This window comes from Saimiri boliviensis, chromosome 1, assembly GCF_048565385.1.
Source record: "Saimiri boliviensis isolate mSaiBol1 chromosome 1, mSaiBol1.pri, whole genome shotgun sequence".
In the NCBI taxonomy this organism is placed as follows: Eukaryota; Metazoa; Chordata; class Mammalia; order Primates; family Cebidae; genus Saimiri; species Saimiri boliviensis.
Window position 1 is genome coordinate 131,073,339 of NC_133449.1, and position 25,653 is coordinate 131,098,991.

General features: G+C 44.7%; 1 protein-coding gene across 1 annotated transcript in view; it reads right to left on the bottom strand.

Annotated features, from left to right (window-relative positions):
• Positions 1–221: 221 nt before the first annotated feature.
• CREG2 (cellular repressor of E1A stimulated genes 2) overlaps positions 222–25,653 on the bottom strand; it is a 39,833-nt gene continuing 14,401 nt past the window's right edge. The window contains exons 3-4 of the mRNA XM_003938078.4: positions 6,133–6,246; positions 222–2,000 (exon numbers count right to left, since the gene is read on the bottom strand). Coding sequence (XP_003938127.2) covers positions 1,853–2,000; positions 6,133–6,246 — 262 coding nt within the window. The 3' untranslated portion in view covers positions 222–1,852. The remainder of the gene's footprint in view (positions 2,001–6,132; positions 6,247–25,653) is intronic.

A 25,653-nucleotide genomic window follows, 5' to 3' on the forward strand; every position in this document is an offset into this window, starting at 1 on the left:
AAATAAACCTAGCATAGGGACCTTATCTGTAAGACAGGATCAGGAGGTAGCAAAGCTCCAAGTATTAAGGTTTGAGGTTGACTTATGCAATACATTTGAGCATGTCATTTGTTCTTCTAGCTTTCTCCCTTTTTTCTAAATTGAGAGTAGCAATAATTTTAAACTCTGAAAATATGAAGTTCCCTCAGAGGTACCTTATTCTTATATATTAGACATCACCATTGTTAGGAACTCTTTTGACGATTGGCTTATGACAAAGAAATCTCTGCAGCTTACTATGTTTTTAGCAATAGATACTTAAAATATATGTTGACAACTCAAACTCTCATCATGTGTTATTTTGTTAAGCAAAAGTATATAATCATTAATAACACTTTTATTTACATAAATAAAGATATATATATATATATAGTGATGTGTTTTTATGTTACACAACCTCCCTAACCTACCAAATAAAGTTTATAGCCATTACAGAAAGACAGGATACTTGGGACAGCTCAATCCTTTATAGGTTTTAATGATCAGAGGTCTTAGATATATATACATAGGTCCACGTGGGCCTTAGAAGTGTACACAGGTACAGTCTAATTTCTTGAAAACACTAGAAGCACCTACATGTAATATGTAGAAAGTTTTAAATCTGTAGTAAGAATCAAATTTCAGAGATTTTTTTTCCAAAAGCAAGAAACATCATCTCTAGGCAGGCTAGTCCTTCTCTTTTACAATCACTTTGCTGATTTTCCTAATTCAGTTTCTATCCATGCATTTCAATAACTTTCCTTCTTAAAACCGATGTCTTCTAGGAACCACTCCACCCGTGTTTGCAGTGCGCTGTCTGGGATGTGGACTCAACCTCTCTGAGTCTGGTTTTCTTGTCTGTAAGAGGCAATGATAATGTGCATCTCATTGGTTGCAGGGCTTAAATGCGATGGCTTCCATTGAGGGTCTGGCCCAGGGCTGGGCAGGCAGCAGGCCCTCAGTTACCGGCTTCCTTTCTTCCTTCTCTAATGTGCTGCCTTTACTTTCCCAGCTTCACCCTCTCCCCTTTCTTCTTTCTCCACCACAGAACGGGGCACTTCTTATTCTGGATGCCCCGTTCACGCAGGAGAGAGGGGAACCCTTGCCAGAAGTGTGGGCAGCTCAACCTTTTGGGAAACTTAATGTCGAAGCTACTTGTTCCTCTTTAATGCACTGCCATGGCTGGTTACATAGAGAAGGGCTGTGCACAAAGCATCCTATGTTCTTAACTGTTTCACGTTATGGTGGGGAAAAAGCTGCATAAGTGACCAGTATATTCTAGCCAGTATGACTTAATAATGCATTTGCAATCCACCAGCAGGAGGAGTAATCCATAGACATACAGTCTTCCACCCTCGCCCTAATATGATGTTGTGGCTGTGTGATGCCCAGTCACCTCCTTTGTGGTTGCAGTGAGCTGAGAACCAAGATCGCGTTTGGCACCGCAAGCAACAAAAGTACTCTCACAATACACAGCAATCACATTGTACGTACAGGCATTTTTTTTTTTCTTAAAGAAGGAAACAGCAACGATCTCAACATGTCATTTTCACCACCACTGTTATACGATTTCTGAATAGGTGAGTTTGGATTGAATACAACTGAATAAAGACTATCTATGCGAAGTATCCGTGTGAGTTGGAGATCTGCAAATGACTACTTTAATCTCACATCTAGCATAGAGTTCCCTGTTCCCCCTCTCTCATTCTACTGTAGGGATGGCAGGGCTGCTGTGAACCCTTCAACAAAGAGACAGTGGTCAATAGCTGTCTGGCTTCATCACTGAAAAGGTTTTCATTTAAGTGCAAACACTAAGGACTTTCTTCTTACTCCATCAGGCCTTTCTGGGAACTGCTTTGAAATATTCCTCCCTTGAAATATCGGATACGCCTCCATACCATTTCTGAAGCCAGATATGTTCTACCTTCATCTTCATAAAGAACCATTCATACTGACGAGGCCACTTCCTCAGCCCTGGGTGCCTGCAGAAATAAAGAGAGACCACAGTAAAGCTGTTATTATCAGAGAGGTGCACCCTGGGCCAAGTCATAGAACCTCCAGAGTCCAGGCCTCATTTGCATTGACAGCTGCTCAGATCAGCCAGAGCCAGAGCCAGGGGAGTCAGTGCCTGGGACCTCGGTAGGGAGGCAGGGACTGGAGACCCTACCCCATGCGGCTAAAGGCTCAAGTCTTGAGCCAGGCTCCTTGGTATGAATCTCAGTTCAACTGCTAATGAGCTGTGATGCCCGAGGGCTATTGGCACTCACAAGCCTCTGTGTCCTTACCTGTCATGTGGGGTGATGCTGATGGGGCTCCTCATAGGGCTGTGTGGGGAAGGAGACAATGACCCACACAGAGAACACCCGCAGAGAGTCAGTGCTCAGTGGAGGCTGGTTACCTTATCAGGAAACGTAAAGAAACGTTTTATGCATCTCTATAGGAAATGTTCACAACATGGAGTGAGCCTGTGAAATCAGTCTGCCCATGAAAAGATTTCTAGTCACGGAGCAGGCTGAGAACTACTGAGGCAAGTGAGAGCCAGCTAGATTTGACAGGCGACGTCACATCCTGGCTCGCGCTGTTTACTGACTTGCCTCTCCCCGATGCATACCCCTAAACTTCGTGCAGGGTTTTTGAGGGCAGGAGCTGTGGCTCACTTCTTTTTTTTTTTTTTTTTTTAACTTCATAAACATTTCCTTTATATCTAAAAATGGTATAAACATAATTCAAAGACCAGGTCCAAACTGGGAAAAAACATTTATTACAAAGGAAATGCAACAACAGGTTGATGATCTTTATTTATTTATTTATTTATTTATTAGAAATGGGCTCTTGCTCTGTTGCCCTGGCTGGAGTGCAGTGGGAGGATCATAGCTCACTGCAGTCTCGACCCCCTGGGCTCAAGCGATCCTCCTGCCTTAGCCTCATGAGTAGCGTGCCACCATGCCCAGCTAATTAAAAAAAACCATTTTTGTAGAAATGTAGTTTCACTATGTTGCCCAAGCTGGTCTTGAACTCCTGGCCTCAAGCAATCCTCCTGCCTCAGCCTTCCAAAGTGCTGGAATGACAGGTGTGTGCCACACGCTCAGTCAATCATCCTTTTAAAGAATAATTTATTTTGAAACAATAATAAACATACAGGGGAATTGAAAGTTTAGTATCCAAAACTATTTTCTTTTCTTAATCCATTTGAACAAAAGTTGCTAATCTGTCGCTATAACACCCCAAATATTATGCAGCAAAGATAGTAACGTGATTGCTGTTGTCTTAAGCAATCTACTTTTGTACTGATAACTGGAACAAAGTTTGATACCTGGAAGTGGTGCTGGTGCAACAAACCCTAATCCATGGGGCACCGGCTTTGGGCCCAGGCAGTGGGTGGAAGCTGGAAGGACCCCGAGGAGACCGACAGTGAGGGGTTATAAAATGGTAGTGCCTGGCTGGAACTGGTGGTTCACATTTGTCATCCCAGCACTTTGGGAGGCCAAGGCGGGAGGATCACATGAGGCCAGGAGTTCAAGACCAGCTTGAACAACATGGCAGATGCTTTCTCTACTAAAAATACACAAATTAGCCAGGTGCGGTGGTGCACACCTGTAATCCCAGCTACTTCGAAGTCTGAGGCACAAGAATCACTTGAACTTGGGAGGCAGAGGTTGCAGTGAGCCAAGATTGTGCCACTGAACTTCAGCCTGGGCGACAGACAGAGACTCTGTCTCAAAAAAAGGTTGTGCCTGTAGGTAGTCCCAGCTACTCAGGAGGCTGAGGCAAGAAGATCCCTTGAGCCCAGGAGTTGAAGGCTGCAGTGAGCTATGATCACGCCACTGCATTCCAGCCTGCACAAAAGAACAATACCTTGTCTCTAAAATTAAAAATAAAAGCATAGGAAGGCTACTGAAAGTTGGGGGTAAAGGTACCTATATTATGTAGTGGCAGGCAAACTCGGCGATGTTGTTTGCTGGTAGGCAGAAAGGAAATTTCATATCCTTCCACTTTTTGATAGGGTCGTTTGCTTTTTTCTTGTAAATTTAAGTTCCTTGTAGATTCTGGATATTAGACCTTTGTCAGATGGGTAGATTGAAAAAATTTTCTCCCATTCTGTAGGTTACCTCTTCACTCTGATGGTAGTTTCTTTTGCTGTGCAGAAGCTCTTTAGTTTAATTAGATCCCATTTATCAATTTCGGCTTTTGCTGCAATTGCTTTTGGTGTTTTAGTCATGAAGCAAAGGAAGATGTTTATGTGGCCAACAAATATATGAAACAAAGCTCATCACCACTTGTCATTAGAGAAATGCAAATTAAAACCACAATGAGATACCATCTCACACCAGTTAGAAAGGAGATCATTAAAAAGTCAGAAAACAACAGATGCTGGTGAGGCTGAGGAGAAATAGGAATGCTTTTATACTGTTGGTAAGGTGTAAATTAGTTCAACCATTGTGGAAGATAGTGTGGCGATTCCTAAAGGATCTAGAACCAGAAATACCATTTGACCAAGCAATCCCATTACTGGGTGTACACCCAAATGATTATAAATCATTCTACTATAATGACACATGCATACATATGTTTACTGCAGCACTATTTACAATAGCAAAGGCTTGGAACCAATCCAAATGCCTATCAATGATAGACTGGACAAAGAAAATGTGGCACAGGTAAACCATGGAATACTATGTAGCCACAAAAAAGAATGAGTTCATGTCCTTTGCAGGGACATGGATGAAACTGAAAGTCATCATCCTCAGTAAACTAACATAAGAACAAAAACATCACATATTCTCAGTCATACGTGGGAGCTGAACAACAAGAACACATGGACACAGGGAGTGAAACATCACACACCTGCGGCCTGTTGGGGGTTGGGGCAATGGGAGAGAGAGCATTAGGAGAAATAATCTAATGCATGCGGGGCTTAAAACCTAGATGACGAGTTGGTGGGTTCAACAAACCGCCACGGCACATGTATCCCTATGTAACAAGCTTCCATGTTCTGCACATGTATCCCACAACGTAAAATAAAAAAAAAAAGAAAATAGGAAATGAACCTAATGAACCCACTGATCTAGGATCTAGGGAAGATTTTGGCCCCTTCTCATTGTTTGTAATAACATGTGAGAGAAGAACTAAAGAGTTAGAGTTGAGTTTAAAAGCTAGCAATGAAATAAATAACTAAATAAAAACGTTTGTGCGCACACACACACACATCAACATCTATTTCTTTAAGTATTAAAAGCCAATGAGTTCATGTGAATAACCAATCCCAATCATTCTAGTTTCCTCTGATTGTGCCTTTAGCCCTTTTCCATGTCCTCAGGAGCCTTGCTCATTCACTGCATCCCTGCATGCAGAATCTTCCTCTTCCCATGAGGTTGTGAATTGCTCCTCCAACTCACCACTTGCCTTCTAGCCTGTTTCCATTGCTGCACCAGCCTGCACCCCAGCTCTGAGCCTCCACTTCCGGCTGCTCCTGTGTGGACACCTGCGGAAAGGCCACCCCCGCGTGCATGCGCTGTCCTCAGCCTGCACAAGCTCTGACCTCCAGGCTTGGCCACCCTCTCACTTGTGTAGACCCCTACAGCAGTGGTTCTCAAACTTTAGCAGCATATCAATTTCCTGGAGCATGCATTTTACAATATAGATTCTTGAGCCTTATTTCTGGAGAGTTTGATTCAGTAAGTAGGTCGGGGTGGGGTGAGTAAAGCCGGGTCTAAGTCAGCGTCCTACTGATGTAAGGGTGAGAGCACCACACTGAGAAATGCTGCCAACCCCAGCAGGCAATATGCTTTGTTTAGAGTGGATGCTTGAAAATGTTTGTTGTGTTGGCGAAGACTCAGCTATTTTCACGGCAAGGCAGGGAATTGTCAAAGGTTGGAAGTAGGTAGGGATTGTGCCTGGAATAGCTCAGTGGTGTGTTCTCCAGAGGCATTCGCCTGGCTTCTGCGGCCACTGATAGTGATCTCCACAGCCAGGCTGAGCCTGGCCCTGTTACCACTGAAGGGCAGTGCAGACCAATCAGTGTCATTGCATCAGAGGCATCAAATGGCACAGCCTGACCTTGGCTTGTTGTTATTGTATATTTCTGGGCAAATCAGTTTTAAAGCATATACACACCTTGAAAACATGGCTTGCTTGGCAAATTCTACTTCTTCTGGAGACACTGCAATCATCTGGCCGGTGAGTGTTAACCGGACACATCGGGGATCCTCCGGGTCAACGATGTTTTTTCTGCATGTGAAAAATATTTTTTGTATATTAGAAGAAGGATAGGACATCAGCCACAATTCTAAGGATTTTATAAAATTAAAAATAGTCACATTCCTGGTTATATCATTCAGGTTATGTTACAGATAGTTACTTTAAAATACTCAGGCAGAGGCTGTGTAATAGGTGTGCTTGTGTAAGTGAGCTGTCAGTTTGGTTCTGGGGCAGTGAGATAACATCTGAAGCGTGCTAGCCAAAAGTGAACATTTGAGGGTGGAGGAAATTCGGATGGGAAAGTTCCCTGATCCCCTCCAGAGACTTGGGACAGCGGGGTAGCTTGTGGTTTGGTGGGTAGGGGTGGCTTGTTTTGCTGAGCTCAAACCCTTAGAGGCGGGGGAGTACACAGGTGAGCAGATGCAGGAGCTGGGGCGAGTGCCTTCAGGCACTGACAGGAGTGAACCTCTACCAGCCTTGGCGGCGTCTAACAGTTGCCTGCAAACTCTGGAGCCCCAGAGGGCATGTGTTACAAACGGTGCTCTTTTAGTGGTTGCCGGGGATGGCCAAGTGTTAACCAGCGCGGCGGAGAGTCAGGGTGTCATACACCCTGCCCTCTTGGTACCTGGGTTCTTGTCCGGCATCCAGGAAGAATCAGGCCATACAGACTTAAAGGATGGTGAGCGCAGAGGTTTTATGAAGCAGTGGAAGTGGCTCTCAGCGGAAGAAGGGCTGGAAAGGGGCTGATGCAGGAAGGTGATCTTTCCCTGAGGCCTGCCAGCCAGGCTCCTCTCCAAAGTCTTGCCATCTGAAGTTAAGCCATGTCTATCCATAGTCTCCAACTCTCAGTTACTTCTTCTCTAGAAGTTCAGCTGCTCTTCCCAATCCCAGCTAAGGTCCACGGTTTATATAAGTACAGGATGTGGAGGTGGGGCAGACCAAAAAGCAACATTCAGGCACAAAATCAGGAATGTCTGTTCTCATTTAGGGCTCTGCATGTCCAGGCTTAAGGGTGGAGCCCTTGCCAGGGACCCTGCCCTTTTGCCTCCCATCCATATCAAAATGGGAGTTATTATAAAGGGAAGGATGTCTCAATTCTGCTATGAATAAGTTCTAGAGATCTGCTATCCAGCATAAGAGTTTACAAAATGATATTGTGCACATAAAAATTTAATAAGAGGGTAGATCTCATGTTAGGTGGGTTTTTTGTTGTTGTTTTTTGTTTTTTGTTTTTTTTTTTAAGCTGCAGAAACCAAACAAAGCAAATGAACACAAGAAAACTTTGGGAGATGCTGGATGTCTGTGTAACATGAATGGCATCTCTGGAGTAGCACAATGCATCTGTCTGGATCCCACAGTGACTGGAATAAGGGGTTTCAAATATTTGCCATCAGAACCTGCCCTGGAGCTTTCCTTAATCAGCAAGAAGTGTATGAGAAATACGAACAGTATTGTGATCGTATTAGTCACTGCCTGCTAAGAAATGTTTCTGTGGTAACAGAATTATCTATCCTAAGACTTGTCCCCATTGTAAAGGTCACCTGGCAGTGAGGATGCGGGGAAGGAAACTTTTCCTTTTCTTTTTGAGATGGAGTCTCTTTCTTGCCCTGGCTAGAGTGCAATGGCACAATCTCAGCTTACTGCAAACTCCACCTCCCAGGTTCAAGCAATTCTCCTGCCTCGGCCTCCCAAAGAGCTAGGATTACAGGAGCATGCCACCACACCCAACTAATTTTTGTATTTTTAAGAGACAAGTTTTCACCATGTTGGTCAGGCTGGTCTCCAATTCCTGACCTCAGGTGATCCACCTGCCTTGGCCTCCCAAAGTGCTGGGATGACAGGCGTGAGCCACTGTTCCTGGCCTGTGGGGAAGGGAGCTTAAGGCTGTCATCTACCTCTAATCATGTCAGGCTGCCTATTTCTGGAAGAAGCATAAACAAGAGAATCTGATTCTCCAAATGTTGTTCAGATAGCGGCTTCCTGTAAGTTCACAAGAGAAAGCTCTTCTTGGCCACAGCTTGTGCCTTATGTATGTTGCAAGCTGTGTCCATAAGTGTTTGAGAAGATGGTTCAAGGATGAGGCAGCACGATGATAATATTAGTCACTTACATTCACATAGTGTTTTTGGTATTTCTAAAAGCCTTTGACGTATATCCCATCATCTGCTGATATAGCAAGATTTGTTAATTTTTATAGCAAGGACATTGGTATATCACCTCATTTTGTTTGATCTTCATGATAACCCTAGGAGGTTTTATTATTAGCCCTTGTTTAGAAGAAAGTGAGACTCAGAGGGGTTAAATTGTCCAGGGCCATGGAGCTCGTAGGGGTGCAGCCAGGCCTCTAGGACCCTAGTCTTCTGGTCTCAAATAGAAAGCCAGGCTACCTCTCATCTGGTCCCTTATTTATTTATCTCTTTTTCTGAGACAGAGTCTCACTCTGTTGCCCAGGCTGAAGTGCAGTGGCATGATCTTGGCTCACTACAACCTCTGCCTCCCGGGTGTAAACGAGGCCTCAGTTTCCCGAGTAGCTGGGATTACAGGCACACACCACCATGTCTGGCTAATTTTTGTATTTTTAATGGAGATGGGGTTTCACCATGTTGGCCAGGTTGGTCTCAAACTTCTGACTTCAAGTGATCCACCTGCCTCGGCCTCCCAAAGTGCTGGGATTACAGGCATAAGCCACCACACCTGGCCCCGTCTGGTTCCTTATATCTGGGTATATCCCAGACTTGACCTCTCCTTTATGTCCCAGATCCAATCAGTTCCCAAGGTTTATGGATTCTTTATCCCATTATCTGATTATAAACTTTTAAATATCTTGCTGGGACATTTTCTCAAAAGCTTGTCTTGGGGGTAAAAAAAAAAAATACTACAACATGGGGGAAAAAAAGAGCCTGTTGCAAGGATGTTTGTTATAGAATCATTTATGATGGCAAAAATTGGACGTAACCAAAATGCTCAGCAGTGGGGAAATACAAATAAAGTTTTATCAATACTATAACATACAGCCTTTAAAATACATGAGGTAGAACTGTAGATGTCCATGATAAAGATATAAGTAAAAATGTTACAGGCAGTGAATCCATATGGGTCTGCAGCAACCTCAATTCTTACCTCCTCAAAAGAAAGAATTCAACGGAGTGGGGCATAAGGCAGAGTGAGAACTGAGGCAAATTTTAGAGCAGGAGTGAGAGTTTATTACAAAGTTTTAGGGCAGGAATGAAAGGAAGTAAAGTACACTTGGAAGAGGGTCAAGCAGGCAACTTGGGAGACCAAGTGCATGGTTTGACTTTTAACCTAGGGTTTTATATGTTGGCACACTTCTGGGGTCTTGCATCCCTTCTCCCCGAGTCTTCTGCTGGGGTGAGCCGTCTGCATATGCAGTGGTCTGCCAGCTCTTGGGAGGGGAGCACGCATAGTTCATTTATGGGAGTTGCACCCATGCTCACTTGAGGTGTTCTTCCCTTACCAGTCAGGTCTTCCTATAAGGTCATATACCAGTTAAATTCTGCCATTTGCCTCTTAGTGCACATGTGTGAGGCCCCTCACCCAACTCCTGAGACACTACCGGGAAGCTACTGTTCACCATCGTCAGGTTTTTTCTATCTATTGGGAGACAGACTTTTCCTGGAGCTGGCTGTGACTAATTATTATTTTAGAGAGACAGTTAACCACCTGGCCAACACCTGATGGTTACCTGACATTTCTAGTGGGGGTACAAGTGGACCCTTTCCTGGCCTGCTTACGCCTGTAATCCCAGCACTTTGGGAGGCTGAGGTGGGTGGATCACGAGGTCAAGCATTAGAGACCGGCCTGACCAACATGGTGAAACCCCATCTCTACTAAAAAAACAAACAAACAAACAAACAAAACTTAGCCAGGTGTATTGGCACTCGCCTGTAATCCCAGCTACTTGGGAGGCTGAGGCAGAAGAATCGCTTGAACCTGGGAGACAGAGGTTGCATTGAGCCAGGATCGCACCATTGCACTCCAGCCTGGGGGACAGAGTGAGACTCTGTCTTAGAACAAAGAAACAAACAAACAACAACAACAACAAACGTGTCTCTGGACCCTCAAACTCCTTTTACCAAAGGGAAGGTTAAGCCTGGAGGTTGAGTCATGCAACCCCCCTCTTCCAAATGAATCGCTGTTACCAGCATTATGCATCACCCAGACTCGCCGGGAAAAGGTAAAAGGCCTCAGGGGTCTCCAAATGACTGCTCCCACAGACCATTCATAAGTAATTTTTTGCTGGCCTCTCATGAATAAGGACATGCCAATTTTAACTTTAGATCTGCAATCTAAGCCTAGCTTCTGAAACTAAGTCTGATTCTAGGCTGATAATGTCAATTGCAAGCTTTTCTTTCCAGGTGCAGAACAAAGACAAGACTGGATCAATCATTCCTCCACTTACCCAGAGACAACTGCATAATTAATTCTTCCTTTAGTCCCTTTTTTCTTTCAAACATTCACTTTATCTTACGCAAAGTGTTGACTTACTGGGCACTAACTAAAGTCTCACAAAGATATAACCATTGCCTTACCACCTACCTGCCTCTTCCTACATGCCTTTCTCCCCTTGAAGAAAACGTACAAATAGTAAACCTCCTGAAAACCTCTTTAGGAAAATAGCCACAAATAGGTCTGTGGCTTGTGTGTTCCTGGACATGCCCTGAGGTTGGCTTAACAAATCTCAATTGATTGACATTTGCTTCAGTGACTCATTTTGGTTATCAAGAAAAATATGTGCTGTGCAGCTCCATTAAAAGAAGAAAGAGGCCGGGCACGGTGGCTCACGCCTGTAATCCCAGCACTCTGGGAGGCTGAGGCAGGTGGATCACAAAGTCAGGAGTTCAAGACCAGACTGGCCAACGTGGTAAAACCCCATCTCTACTAAAAAATACAAAAATTAGTTGGGCATGGTGGCTCGTGCCACTAATCCCAGCTACTTAGGAGGCTGAGGTAGGAGAATTGTTTGAACTGGGAATTGCTTGAACTGGAACCCAGGAGGCGGAGGTTGCGGTGAGCCGAGATTTCGCCACTGTACTCCAGCCTGGGCTACAGAGCAAGACTCCATCAAAAAAAAAAAAAAAAAAAAAAAAAAAAAAAAAAAAAAAAAAAAAAAGACTCCATCAAAAAAAAAAAAAAAAAAAAAAGAAGAAGAAAGAAAGGGCTGGGTGTGTTGGCTCACACCTGTAATCCCAGCACTTTGGGAGGCTGAGGCAGGCAGATCACCTGAGGTCAGGAGTTCAAGACCAGCCTGTCCAACATAGTGAAGCCCTGTCTCTACTACAAACACAAAAATTAGCTGGGCGTGGTGGTGGGCACCTGTAATCCCAGATACTCAGGAACCTGAGACATGAGAATAGCTTAAACCTGGGAGACGGAGGTTGCAGCGAGTCAAGATTGTGCCACTGCACTCCAGCCTGGGCAATAGAGCAAGACTCAGTCTCAGAGAAAAAAAAAAAAAGGAAGAAAATTATAATCTGTGGTATTTTTGATACTGCAAAAATGTGGTTGCTACATTGCAACTGTTTCTTGTGAGTTAAGATGAAAGAATGATAGGATGTAACCTGCATAACAAAAGCCACATCTGTATCTTTGTAAAAATAACTGAGATGCATAGGAGAAAAGAAGTGAAAATAGTAAGAAGAAACTGAATTCACATATATGAGAAGTATTTAGAATTTGTGGCTGAATGAGGCTGTCATTAGTTGCGCCCAATTTATTTGTTCACTGTTAAAGCTAATTTCTTCATAAAATTCTTGTGATGAAAGCAATGGAATTAGCCCTCAGATGTAAGTCATTATAGAATAATAACACAGTACATTTACATAGGGAGCATTTTTGCTTCTCTACCGTGGGTTATTACACAGAAATAGAAAGGAGATTATACATTTTTAAAGGTAAATAGAAAACTTTGCATTTACACAGTGGAAAACCCAGCTAAACTCTGTATCACTTTCTTCTATATGTGGTAGACAGGCTAATGGCCCTCTGAAGATGTCCACATCCCAATATTTGGAACATGTGAATATGTTCCCTGTAAGTCGGTTGCTAATCAGCTGATTTTGGATCCGAAGATCATCCTGGATGATTTGGCTGAGCCCAAGGCAATCAAAAGATCATTATGTGGAAAGCCTCGAAGTGATTTGACTAAGGAAGACCCTCCTGGCTGCAGCTGGCTTTGCATATGGAAGGGGCATGAATCCCGGGGTGCCGGCAGCTTTTCAAAGCTGAGAAAGGCAAGGAAACAAGACTCTGACCCAGAACTTCCAAAAAGGAACAGAGTCCTGCCAACACCTTGATGTTACCCTGGTGAGACCTCTTTTGGACTTCTGACCTCCAGAACAATAACATGATAAATCTGAGTTATTTTAAGCCAGTAAGTTGTGGTAAGTTTTTACATCAGTTATAGGAAATGAATACAGCATCTAAAGGAAGTGGGATGGCAGCCCCACCCTTAGTCACAGGAGTGCTACACACATGTGGTTACTGGCAGCTGTGCCCGTGAAATGGCCAGCAAATGCAACACCAGCTAGTAGAGAGGGCCCTGAGCACCCTGGGGACGCTGATGCATGCTGTCGATTGATGAGAGGCTCCTTTGGTAAGAAGGGGCTGTAGGAGGTATTGCCCCTTCTCTGGGTAACAGATCTCATCTATTTTTTTCTTTTTTTTGAGATGGAGTCTCGCTCTGTCACCCAGGCTGGAGTGGCTGGAGTACAGTGGTGTGATCTCAGCTCACTGCAACCTCGGCCTGCCGGGTTCAAGCAATTCTCCTACTGCAGCCTCCTGAGTAGCTGGGATTATAGGCGCCCATGACCATGCCTGGCTAATTTTTGTAGTTTTAGTAGAGACAGGGTTTCACCGTTTTGGTCAGGCTGGTCTTGAACTCCTGACCTTGTGATCCATCTACCTCAGCCTCCCAAAGTGCTGGGATTATAGGCGTGAGCCACCATGCCCAGCCACATCTCATCTTTTGTTTAGGGGTCTACTTCCCTTTCGCATACAGCTTCAGGAACCTTAGTTCATCCATCCCCAGGCCCTGAGAACCTGGATTGCCTAAGCCAACCAGCAAATTCCAATCTCTGGCTGTAATGATGGGTTCAGGGACTGGCGCAACAGCAAGTTTGGTCATGAAAGCTCAAGGAGCTACTCGCTGAGGACTTCTGGGGTGGAAACCCCCCTAACTTTCTTTGGAGTCCACCTGGGTAGATGCTCACTTTTAGTAAACATAAACAGAGGAGCATCTGTACCTGGAGGGCAGCCACACTGGATTACAATGGAGCCACTCTTAACATGAAACAGACGCCACAGGAGAGAGGGAGCGGGAAAAAGCCTCATTTAGTTGACATCGTTTAGCCCCTAAGAAAAGCCTACCTCTGAATTTTTCAGTTAGTGAACTGTTAAATTTCTCAATTCTTTAAGTCCATATGAGCTTACTTTTCTATTTCTTTCAATTGAAAGATTGCTCACTAATTATAGGCTTCGTGTTTCTGGAGCTCTGTTTGTCTCTGTTCTTAGATGTGGTGGAGACATGCACACCTAATGTTAGACATATTAATAGCGATCAATGAACTACTTTTCATAAAGACTGTAAAGAAGCATCGTGGGGTGTTCCACTGGGCTCTCTACCTCCTGCAACCTGAGTGAGCTTACTTGTTTTCTTGTGTTTCACTGGTGTGGGTGACCCTAGGAGCTGAAGGACGTGGGCTGTGCTGATTGCAGCTCTCCTTCAGGCCAGTGGACATTCTTTTGGGTATTTCTCCCCCTTTCACCTGACTTTAGAGTTGGCCACCCATGCCCTGTGAGGATGGGCAGCTTGTAAACCACGAGGATTCAAGTTTCAAGAGTAGGACCAGAAAAACCTGATCCATGCTCTCATAGTGGCCATCCGGGGAGCCCAGAGGGATGTCCTACCTGCCCGAGGACCTTGGTGGAAAGTGGCAGGAGCTGTCCTGACGTCTGCCCTCTGGACCCTGACTGCACTCACTCATCGACGCTGCCCTGGTGCCCACCCAGCACTCAACAGGTGGCCTCTGCTGGGTGAAGTGCTTGCATACCCAGCCAGGGGCTTCTTTTTATTTATTTATTTATTTTGGGACAGAGTCTTGCTCTGTCACTCAGGTTGGAGTGCAGTGGTGCGATCTTGGCTCGCTGCAACCTCTGCCTCCTGGGTTCAAGCGATTATCCTGCCTCAGCCTCCCAAGTAGCTGGGACTACAGGCGTTCACCACCATGCCTGGCCACAGGTGCATGCCACCACACCCAGCTAATTTTTGTATTTTTAGTAGAGATGGAGTTTCACCATGTTGGCCAGGATGATCTTGATTTTTAATCTTTTTATTTTTATTTTTCCTATAATGGATACTAATATGGTATGTGAAGATTCAATCCAGGGAGTTAAAGGACCAAAATATGAAAAGGTTCTTTCTTAGGGGGTGGGTTTCATGCCCACAGGCATGGACCCCATTGTATCGGGGTTCCAGAATGCTTCTGAATCGGGAGAATGATCAGTCACAGCACTTTGTATGCAACAGAGTGGATTACATGACCTGGGGAGTCATAAAAGACATAATAAAGCAGTGTTCTTGTATGCAAATCATCTTCAATTAAACATCAAGTTTGCCTTCTGGATAAACTTCTCTGAGATAAGTAATCCTCCTCTTGCTACAATTTATTTTACGCTCATATTTTTATGGGCTATGATTTTGTAAGAGCTTCACAAGGGATGTGTTTTTCTAAAAATACGTACAACCTTCCCACACACTTTATATCTTGATAGTACATTTAAAAGTCTATTTTATTTTTATGTGTTTGCGTTCAGTGGTAAAGAAAAATATTAGAGGAAAGGAAGGATGTATTATGTTCTTTGAGGATTTAGGAAGTTATACCAATATATATATAAACATACTGAGCAAATGACATCAAAATATTTGTTTGACCTTACTTTGATTTTTTATAATATAGAAAAAATTGGCCGGGCAGGTAGTGCACACCTGTAGTCCTAGTTCAGGAGGCTGAGGCAGGAGGATCACTTGGGCCCAAGAGATTGAGGCTGCAGTGAGCTATGATTATGCCATTGCACTCTAGCCTGGGTGACACAGTGAGACCCTGTCTCAAACACACACACACACACACACACACACACACACACACGCACGAAGAAAGGAAATGGATTGGACCACCCAATCCTGTGAATGATAAAATCACCATCATTGTATAATGATTCTCAACTGGGAGAACTTTTGAGATGGAGTCTTGCTCTGTTGCTCAGGCTGAAGTGCAGTGGCACAATCTCGGCTCACTGCAGCCTCTGCCCCCTGGGTTCCAGCTATTCTCCTGCTTCAGCCTCCTGGGTAGCTGGGATTTCAGGTGCACATCACCACGCCTGGCTAATTTTTGTATTTTTAGTAGAGATGGAGTTTTGCCATGTTGGCCAGGCTGGTCTTGAACTCCTGACCTCAGATGATCCACCCACCTTGGCCTCCTAAAGTGCTGGGATTATAGGCAGGAGCCAATGCACCCCGCCAGGGGCCAGGAATTCTAAATGTCCTCCAATGCATGGGACGATCTTACACAAGGAACTGTCCCACCCCAAATGACAATAGAACCAATTGAGACACGTCGCTAGGCTTTGTCTCTCCCTGATGTGTACAGCCAGATAGCGACAAATGGAAGGTGGGTGTAGACCAGGCTTTCTCAACCTTGGCACTACTGACACTTTGACTGGATGATTTTTTGAGGTGAGGGGCTGTCCTTCGCATAATTGAGTATTTAACAACACTCCTGGGCTCTATCCGCTAGATGCCAGCAGCACCCCTACCCCAACCCAAGTTGTAATAACCAAAAAGGTCTCCAGACATGAAAAATGTCCCTGGGGAGGAGTCTCCCAGATCCCCGTTTGAGATCCACTGGTGGAAATGCAGGTAAATTTTTCAGCTTAATGGAGGGAGAGGAGCGAGCTGCCTATTATGATTTTGTACTGTGTCAAATGACTATGAGTGTCATCTGCACCTGAGAGAGAATGAAGGGGAACGCTTAGGTTTCTTCTTTAAAAAAAGCGATCTTACTGGGGAAATGAAATGGGATTTTCTTTTTTTTTTTTTTTTTGAGACGGAGTTTCGCTCTTGTTACCCAGGCTGGAGTGCAATGGCGCGATCTCGGCTCACCGCAACCTCTGCCTCCTGGGCTCAGGTAATTCTCCTGCCTCAGCCTCCTAAGTAGCTGGGATTACAGGCACGCGCCACCATGCCCAGCTAGTTTTTTGTATTTTTAGTAGAGACGGGGTTTCACCATGTTGACCAGGATGGTCTTGATCTCTCGACCTCATGATCCACCCGCCTCAGCCTCCCAAAGTGCTGGGATTACAGGCTTGAGCCACCACGCCCGGCTGAAATGGGATTTTCTATGAGTGCTGAGAATGCATGGGAGGATTCTGTCATAAATTGAAAAGGGCAGCCTCAGCTCGGCCACCTGGTTTGTCTGGGCAGACCTGAGCCACCTGGGTGCAGAAACAGAGGAGGTAGAAGTAGGGTTTGGGTATGGCCAGGCAGGAGGCAAAAGCGTCAGAGGCAGTGTAGGTGGTATCAAGGCAATTGTAAAGATAGACCATGGAGTCTAACCTGGGCAAAGAGAAAGGGGAGCCAGGATGTGGTGACAGGTGGGAGGATCGGGATGGGGGCAAAGCGTTGGCAGTTCCATGTGGTCCCAGCATGTTGCAGGAGGGTTGCCCAAGCAAGAAGGATACAGAGTAGGAGTCTTGGAATGGAAACTCTGGATGTGGTGCATTTGCTAGCAAATCTGGAGTGTGGGTGGTGAGAATCTGGCTGGAGAAGCTGGAGTGTAGGATGCGCCCTCCACGCAGTGCTGAAGGCAAGAGCAATGGCAGCAGAGACGAAAACGGTGAGGCCTGCAGCTTCCACTGCCAGATTTATTCCTGTTCCCCAGGGTAAAACCAGAACAAACAGGATTCTCCTGTTCGGCGCTAGCCTTTCCAGCATCTGCAGACAACACTGTGTTGTTCCTGAGACTGCTCCTTTCCAGGCTGGCTGCTTTCAGACATCCTAGCTCATCAATGTCCCTGTTAAACTATGGGATCCAGAACTGCCCTTGAAACTCCAGCAGGAGGTGAGCAAGGTTGGGGAGGCGTCTCACCTCCACCACCCTCTAATCCATCCTCCTAGGGATGCTATCCACAATAGTTTCCTGATTCATCATCATAGAAAACTTGTCAAAGAAAGGAATGGTCTTTTGACATGACATCTTTCCCAACCAATATTGCTTGTAGGTGGTCACTTCTTCCTATTCTTAGGGCACAGAGAAAGCTTGTCTATTTTATTATCTTGTTTTTACTTTAATTTTTATTTTATTTTATGGCATGCCCGTATAATGCCTCATATGGTTCTAGTTAATTTTTTCTCTGTTTTGTTCACCCTTCTTGGCACCATTTTCCTGGTTATGACATTGACTTCTCTTGACAATTTTCTGTCTCCCAAATATGTATTTTTCCATGTCTCTCACTGTATCAAGCTTCCAATAAGTTCAACCCCAGACTCCTTCCTCTGGCTCCCAAAACGCTTTACCCCCACTTTTCAGGATATTGCAAAAGGTCAAGGAACTAGAAACCTCCTACATAGAGTTCAATAAAACCCCCCTACTAATAGACCCTTTTGGTCATTCACCCAATTGTTCATTCATCCGCAGTTTCACATCCACCACAGTGAAATTAGATATAAGAGAAATAAACAAATATAAATCCGCCCAAATGATTATTCTCCAGTTTATATTATTTCATCTTGCCTATGAGAATATGACCCTGCAAGTTTCTTCAAATGCCTCAGGGAAATCCACAATAGTTTCCTGATTCATCATCATAGGAAAACTATAAAAGAAAGGGATGGTCTTTTAACATGACATTCTTCCCAACCAATACTGCCTGTAGGTGGTCACTTCTTCTTATTCTTAGGGCACAGAAACCATCTTTTCCAGAATCACTGTGTAAGTTGTGTTTACCCACAGACCCTCCCAACCTCGGATTTTTGAGACTCTGAATGACGCTTGCCCATTTTCAGGCTGTTGATGTCTCTTTTACTCCTCAATTCAATGTTCCCATCCATGACTTCCCTAAGGTTCTCTGAATGAAGTGTGTATCATTCAGAAGCCTTGCACATACAGTTGGCCTTCCACATCCATGGATTTTGCATCTGTGGATCCAACCAGCCATGGATTGAAAATATTTAGGAAAAAAAGCTATAGTACAACATAAAAAATAATACAAATAGGCCAGGCACAGTGGCTCACACCTGTAGTCTCAGCACTTTAGAGATCGAGGCAGGCAGATCACCTGAGGTCAGGAGTTTGAGACCAGCCTGGCCAACATGTCAAAACCCCGTCTATACTAAAAATGCAAAAATTATCCAGGTGTGGTGGCATGCACTTGCAATCCCAGCAATTTGGGAGGCTGAGGCAGGAGAATCACTTGAACCCAGGAGGTGGAGGTTGCAGTGAGCTGAGATTGCACCACTGCACTCCAGCCTGGGAGACAGAGTGAGACTTTGTCTCAAGTAATAATAATAATAATACAAACAAGAAATCAAGACAGTATAACTATTTATAGAGCACTTAAATTGTATTAGGTATTATAAGTAATCTAGAGATGACTTAAAGTACACAGGAGGATGTGTGTAGGTTATATGCATCTATCCTGTTTTATATCAGGGACTTGAGCATCTGTGGATTTTGGCATCTTTTGGTGCAGAGGCTGGAGAAGGGTTTCTGGAACCAGTTGCCCATGGATACCAAGGGATGAATGTATGTGTGTAACTGGAAGAGTGGTCCATTACATTTCCTTACTCATCTTGGGCTGGAATTTTCTCTTATCCACTGTCCAATGTTGTGATTCAACAGACACTGACCAACCACACACAAGAGACAAGACCAGAAAAGGGGGGATGTGGATCCACTTCCGGGACAGGAGAGGAACAGGCGTGCTGAACAGTCCACTCGGAGCGGAGAGGCACTGTCGAGCAAGGCGGTTCAATGTATGAGCCCTTTCCTTTGAGCTTTCACATTTCTTTATAACTTTGACAGGCTGAGAATATATTAAAATTTATCTTCATCAAATGAATCTCACACATGTTTCAGCCATTTCAATTTCTATATTTAAAACATTTATATTATAAATAAGTGCAATCATGACACCTCCAACATACCAAAGAGGGCTGTAGCATACATTAGAATAAATCACCACGTTTCTATCTCCACTTCAAATCCACTGAAACTGTTACATCCATCCTGCGGTAGACGGAATAATAGCTCCCCCAAAGATGTCCTGATCCCCCGATGCCAGAGGTGTCCTAATCCCAGAGTATGTGAACACAACTTCATATGGCAACAGGGACTTTGCCGATGTGATTAAGTTGGGGATCTTGAGAGGGAAAGATTATCCTGGATTATCTGGTGGGCCCAATGCAAACAGGAGATCCTCCTAGGCGGAGGCAGAAGTCTCAAGTGAGCACTAGGAGTTGCAATGACAGAAGCAAGCCCTGAGAGTGAGGTAAGTAAGGGGCCAGGCATCAAGGAATGAAAGCAGCCACTAGGAGCTGAAAAGGCAAGGAAACGGCTTCTCCTCTGGGCCTCCAGAAGGGAGCAGCTCTGCCGACACCTTGGTTTTAGTCTTGTGAGACTCTTTTCAGACTTCTGCCCTCTAGAACTGTAAAAGAATACATCTGTGCTGTTCTAAAGCACCAAGTCTGTGGCAATTTCTTACAGCAGCAATGGGAAATGAAAACGCCCTTCCTCAACGCCCCCATGAATATTCTCACACTGTGCTCCAGGCCCTGCACTTGTTGAGGGCTGCAGAGAGCCAGAAAGACACGGTCCTGGCCTTCAGCGATCTGCACTCCAGTAGGAGACGCAGACACCAGACAGCTTGACACGCAATTAATGATTTCATCACCTGCTATTACAGCATGGAATCCTGAGGGGCAATGAAGTTCTGAGGGTCAATGAAGGCTGAACCCTAGAAAATGAGTGGCAATCAGAGAAGGCGTAGGCAGGGAAAGCATGAGAGACAAAAGTGCTTTCCACGCTCCTGAATGGGATTAGTGTCTTATCATAAAAGAGGCCCCAGAGAGTTCCCTGGCCCCTTGCCCCATGTCAGGGCACAGCGAGAAGATGCCACCTATGATCCAGAGAGCAGGTGCTCACCCCAGACACTAAATCTGCCTCAGGCTTGGCCTTCCGCCCTCCAGAACTGTGGAAATAAGTTTCTATTGTTTGTAAGCCACCCAGTCTGTGGTATTTTGTTACTTTTATTTGCACAGACTAAAAAAGAGCCAAAAAGCCACTGAGACCAGGATAAAGACAAGGTGAGAGAGTAATTTCCGAGGCTAGAACCGTGCGGGGGTGGGCCATTTAGGCCTCACAGGACATGTTAAGATTTTAGAATTTTCTTCTAAGAGGAATGGGAAAGACTGAAGAATTTTAAGCTGGACAGTAGAATGATGAAACGGGTGTTTTGAAAATATGCCTCTGGCTTTAGAATGGAGAATGGGTTGATCCAAGGAGACCAGTCAGGAGAATCTGGAGCACATTGAGTGATGCTAAGGACTTGGGCCAGGGGGTGGAGAGAAGCAGTGGGCCAGGAGAGGCCTAGGAGATAGGGCAGGTGAGCCTTGCGGACTGGGTGTGGGTGTGGGAGGGAGAAGGAGCCACAGCTGGCAGCTAAGTCTGCTCCAAACAGCCACGCAGACGGGGAGCCCAGGCAGAGGAGGCCTCTGGGGAGGAGAGGAGGCTGGGCTTGACGTGCCTAGGAAGCAGGTGGACTTGGGATCTCGAGCTCAGATAAGCGGTCTCAACTGGGACTATATATTTGGGAGTCACTGGCACATATGGGTGGTGGCTTGAGAGTGGACTGGATAGAGCAGGAAGAGATATAGACTGAGAAGACACCACTGGCTAATAAGAGCTTCTCTCTCTTCTCCAGTCTTCTACAGGCCGATGACTTGTAGGGGATCTAACACATACAGCTTGAATGATGCTTATTTCCACGTGCGTGCGTCTTATACCTTCTCCCTCACCTCAAAGGCAGATGCTTTCTTCACATTTATCCATGATGGTGTTTAGCATGGCTTGTTACCCAGCAGATGTTCGGTGGGTATTTGTTCACACGAATGCTTTATTGGAAGAGGTGGCCCGCATGGACCTGCATGCATGCATTTAGAGCAAGTTTCATGTCTTGCCTCTATTTCAGTGTAAGCCTATAGTGGACATGATATTAAAACAACTCAACTCATCTTAAAAAATACTTCCGCATTTGTGTTCTGCAGCTTCCGAATCAGTGCTTTCTGAAACGTGAATGAGGGTTCTCACTGCCTCTGGGATGCAGCTGATTCCACAGAGGAAGGGAATACAGTGGGTGACAGCCCTGCTCTGGAACCAGGCTGCCTGGGAGTGAATCTCAGCCCCATGAGGATTTAACCTGTGGATCCTTGTGCAAGTCCCTCACACCCTCTGTGCCTCAGTTTCCTCATCTTTAAAAAGGGGCTAACAAGTGGTACCTCTCTCTTGGGACTCTTGTAAGGAACACATGAGTTATTTCTATAACTGTGTATATGACATACTGTACTTCCCTTTATACACAGGAGGGGTACAGTGTAAATAGGGCACTATTGATTTCCATCTTTTTTTTCTGGTTTCTGCCATCCCAGTCCAGTGTGGAAGAAACATCTGTTACTGACCATACCTACCATTTATTAGTACTGAGCATGTGCTCAAAACTTTACACACATTGAAACATTTTATCCCCACAGTGGACTTAGGGTACTATCATTCCCATTTAGGGTGAAGGAAATTGAGACTCAAATTAAGTTGCTCAAAGCCAGGCAGATATTAATTGGAGGGCTTAGGACTCCAATCGGTGAGCCTCAGATCAGAAGTCCTTTTCTCTCATGTCATAATTATCCTATTTAACTGTGCATCAAGAGTACCCTGGCTGTTCCTTGAAAGTGCAGATCCCAAGACCCTTATTTTCAGAGACTGCTGGAGCCCAGAATTGGTATTTTCAAGAGAATCAGGTGGCTTTCCTGGGCTCAGGCCGCTCCCGAGCAGGGTTTAGTCATACACAGCCCACCAGATGGTTCCAGAATCAAACCTGACAGGGTCAGGCTGGCTTCAGACCTGCTCCCAGGCCCTGAGTTAGCAGCTGGGCTGAGACTGCAGGTTTCAAGGTCACCCCAAGGCCCACTTGGCTCATCTTCAGGATCAGGTGATCCTCTGGGACTGAAACAGGGCACCCTGGCAGCTCTCTGCCTGCTGAGGGTCTTGCTGCAGTGCTGACCTGATTGGAGGCCACCCCGAAACCACTTCTCAGATGCCTTCTGAGTTCCCTCTGCCATTTCCGCAGACACTGCCAGGACCTGTCCTGGGCAGGCAGGTCTCTCGATCCTCAGCCCTGGGTCACTATGCCTCAGCCCAGATGGCGGATGTCAGGAATAGACCCATGACCCCTCATAGAGGCCTCCATAGACCAAAGGAACCTCAGGGGGTGCTCTGCCTTTTTCCTCTTTCTGTATCACAGCAGATCCAGGGGGTGCCCCCTAGTTTAATACGTGACATATGCTATGGAGTGACGCCCTCCCTGCATGGCATGTTCAATCGTCCTTTCCAGAAGCCTGCTATTCATCTCATTAGAGATGCTCCACAAACAATGCATTTAAAAAGGGACCTGCCTGCCATTTAAATGCATGATTCATTTAAAAGGAAAGAAGGTGGCTACAGGGAGAGCAGAGGCCAGAGGGAAAGGGAGGCTGAGTCAGGATTGGAGCTGTCTGTGGAGACCATGCAGCAGAGAGCAGGGTGTGGTCACGAACACTCACTACCGCACAGTCCATTTTCCTGTCTTGCTGTTCTCAGCCCCTCAACTTCCTAGTCTGAATGGTGAAAGGCAGGAGTGGATGGCCAGGGCCCTTTTAGGCCATAAATACTTCTAAGCACCCTGGAGTTTCATCTCATTTTATAGAGGAAGCTCTGCTGCTTCAAGGGTCACATTGGCCAGCAGCCCCAGCGTGCCTGAGCTCTGCCCATGCTGCAGAGACCTCAAGGACAAACAAGCAGGAAGGAAGTGGCTTCAAACAAACCAAGATCATCAAGGCTGTCCTAGAAAACCAGGGAAGGGTATGGGATTTTCAGAGGGAAGAGCCTTGGACTGGGCAGTCCCAGGAGGCTGAGTCACAAGAGAGGAAGAAAATGAAATCCTTGGGAATAAATCAGTGATCACTAGGACTAGAACACTGAAATACAGTTTTAAGATGAGAAGAAAGAGGTAAAGAAGGGAAAGATACACCAAGAAGGAGCTTAGTGTCTTATTTTTGAAGGCCAGGTCAGGTTGGGCAGGCTGAGCTGGAGATGATGGGTAGATGGATGGACAGACATGCAGATGGGGTCTGAGGATGTCAAGGTGGGGGAAACTGCAGTCACACTGTGGGACCCTACTCAACTTCCATATTGTGGAGAGCCTTGGTATTAACTGTCAGGGGACTTCGTGTATGTGGTCACGTGTTGGACCTTGCTGTCTTGATTTAAATGATGGCGACAGATAAGCAGGGAAGCAAGAAGAGCCTGTGCCTTTAAGTTCATGCCTATGCACGCCTGGCCTATAGTAAGTGCTCAATAAATCTCATTTGAAGGAGAAATGTCTTATTTTCATCATAATATTTAACACGACATGGTCTGCTTAATTCACATTGAACTGAATTTTTATTCTTAGTATCTCCTACCTTGTCTTTATACGTTTGGAATAACAGCTTTTCCCAAATTCCTTTCAATTAATTGAAATCTTTTTTCATGTTTATACACTTTCTTGCCATTTCTACACACTAGATAACTTGGGTACACTTCTTTACCGTCTCAGGAATGAGACTTCAATTATTTGCTTGTCTGGTGGGGAAATCCCAGCCTATAAGAGAGGAAGGACACTGACAGAGAGCATGGGCAATTGGAATGTCAGTATGAAATCCTCAGCAGTTTTCCTGCTTCTTCCAAGACAAAAGAAGAGAAAATTAGACAAAGACACATAAGCACAATATTTGCAAGTCATATATCTAAAATGTCATATATACCTTTTCATATCTAGAAGATATAAACAACTCTTACAACTCAACAATAAAGAGATAATCAAATTTAAAAATGGGTAAAGGGCTTACATAGACAGTTCCCTAAAGGAGACATACAAATGGCCAATAAGCACACAAAAGGATGCTCACCATCATTAGTCATGAGGGAAATGCAAATCAAAACCATGTCAAGATACTACTTCACACCCACTAGGACAGCTATGATAAAAAAGACAGACAATAATAAGTGTTGGTGAGGACACAGGGAAATCACAACCCTCATATATTTAGGAAAACAGCTGGGCAGTTCTCCAAAAAGTTAAACACGGTTACCATAAGACCAAGCCATTCCACTCCTAGGTATATACCAAAGTGAAGTGAAATTATATATCTGCACAAAAACTTGTCCATGAATGCTCATAGCAGCATTACTTATGAGAGCCAAAACATGGAAACAAATGTTCATCAGCTGATGATGAATCAATAAATAAAAATGGATAAATAAAATGTAGTAAATTCACGCAATGGAATATTAGCCATAAAAAGGAATGAATTATAGACACATGCTACAATATGATGAACCTTGAAAACATTATGCTAAGTGGAAGAAGTCAGCCATAGAAAGTCATATAATTCCATTTATATAATGTCCAGAATAGGTAAATCCACAGAGACAGAAAGAAGTTTAATGATTGCCAGATGCTAAAAGTCCTGCAATAAAACCCCTATGTCCATCTTAAAAGCCCTGAAAGCTTTTTGGAGGATGTATATTTATGGGTGTCACATCCTAATCACTTATTTGTATCATTTCTGCTTAAGATGGAGTCATGGCTAACAGACAAATAGAACATTGATAAGCTGGATGGGGACAGGTGGCCAGAAGATGGAGGAAAAGGGTAGTGTAATGACAGAGGAACTATAGTCATTAGTGAATTCATGTAATGGACAGGAACCACAGAGACAAACCTTAACAATGTTGAAATGAAATTAGGGAGAGAGAAGTGACTGCAGGTTACTATGAGATATGACCTCACAAACGACAGGAAGGTGAAAGAGAATATTTGAACACTGGCTCATCAAGCTTTTTCTTTGCAAAGTTCTCTGACTTTTCCTAGATGGCTCTTTTATTTATTGTTATTTTTTATTTCTTTTGAGACAGAGTCTGCAATTTATTTCTTTTGAGACAGGGTCACCCAGCTGGATTGTAGCTGTACGATCACAGCTCACTGCAGCTTCAACCACCTAGGCTTAATGGATCCTCCCACTTCAGTTCCTGAGTATGGGACTATAGGTGTGCGCCACTACACCTGGCTATT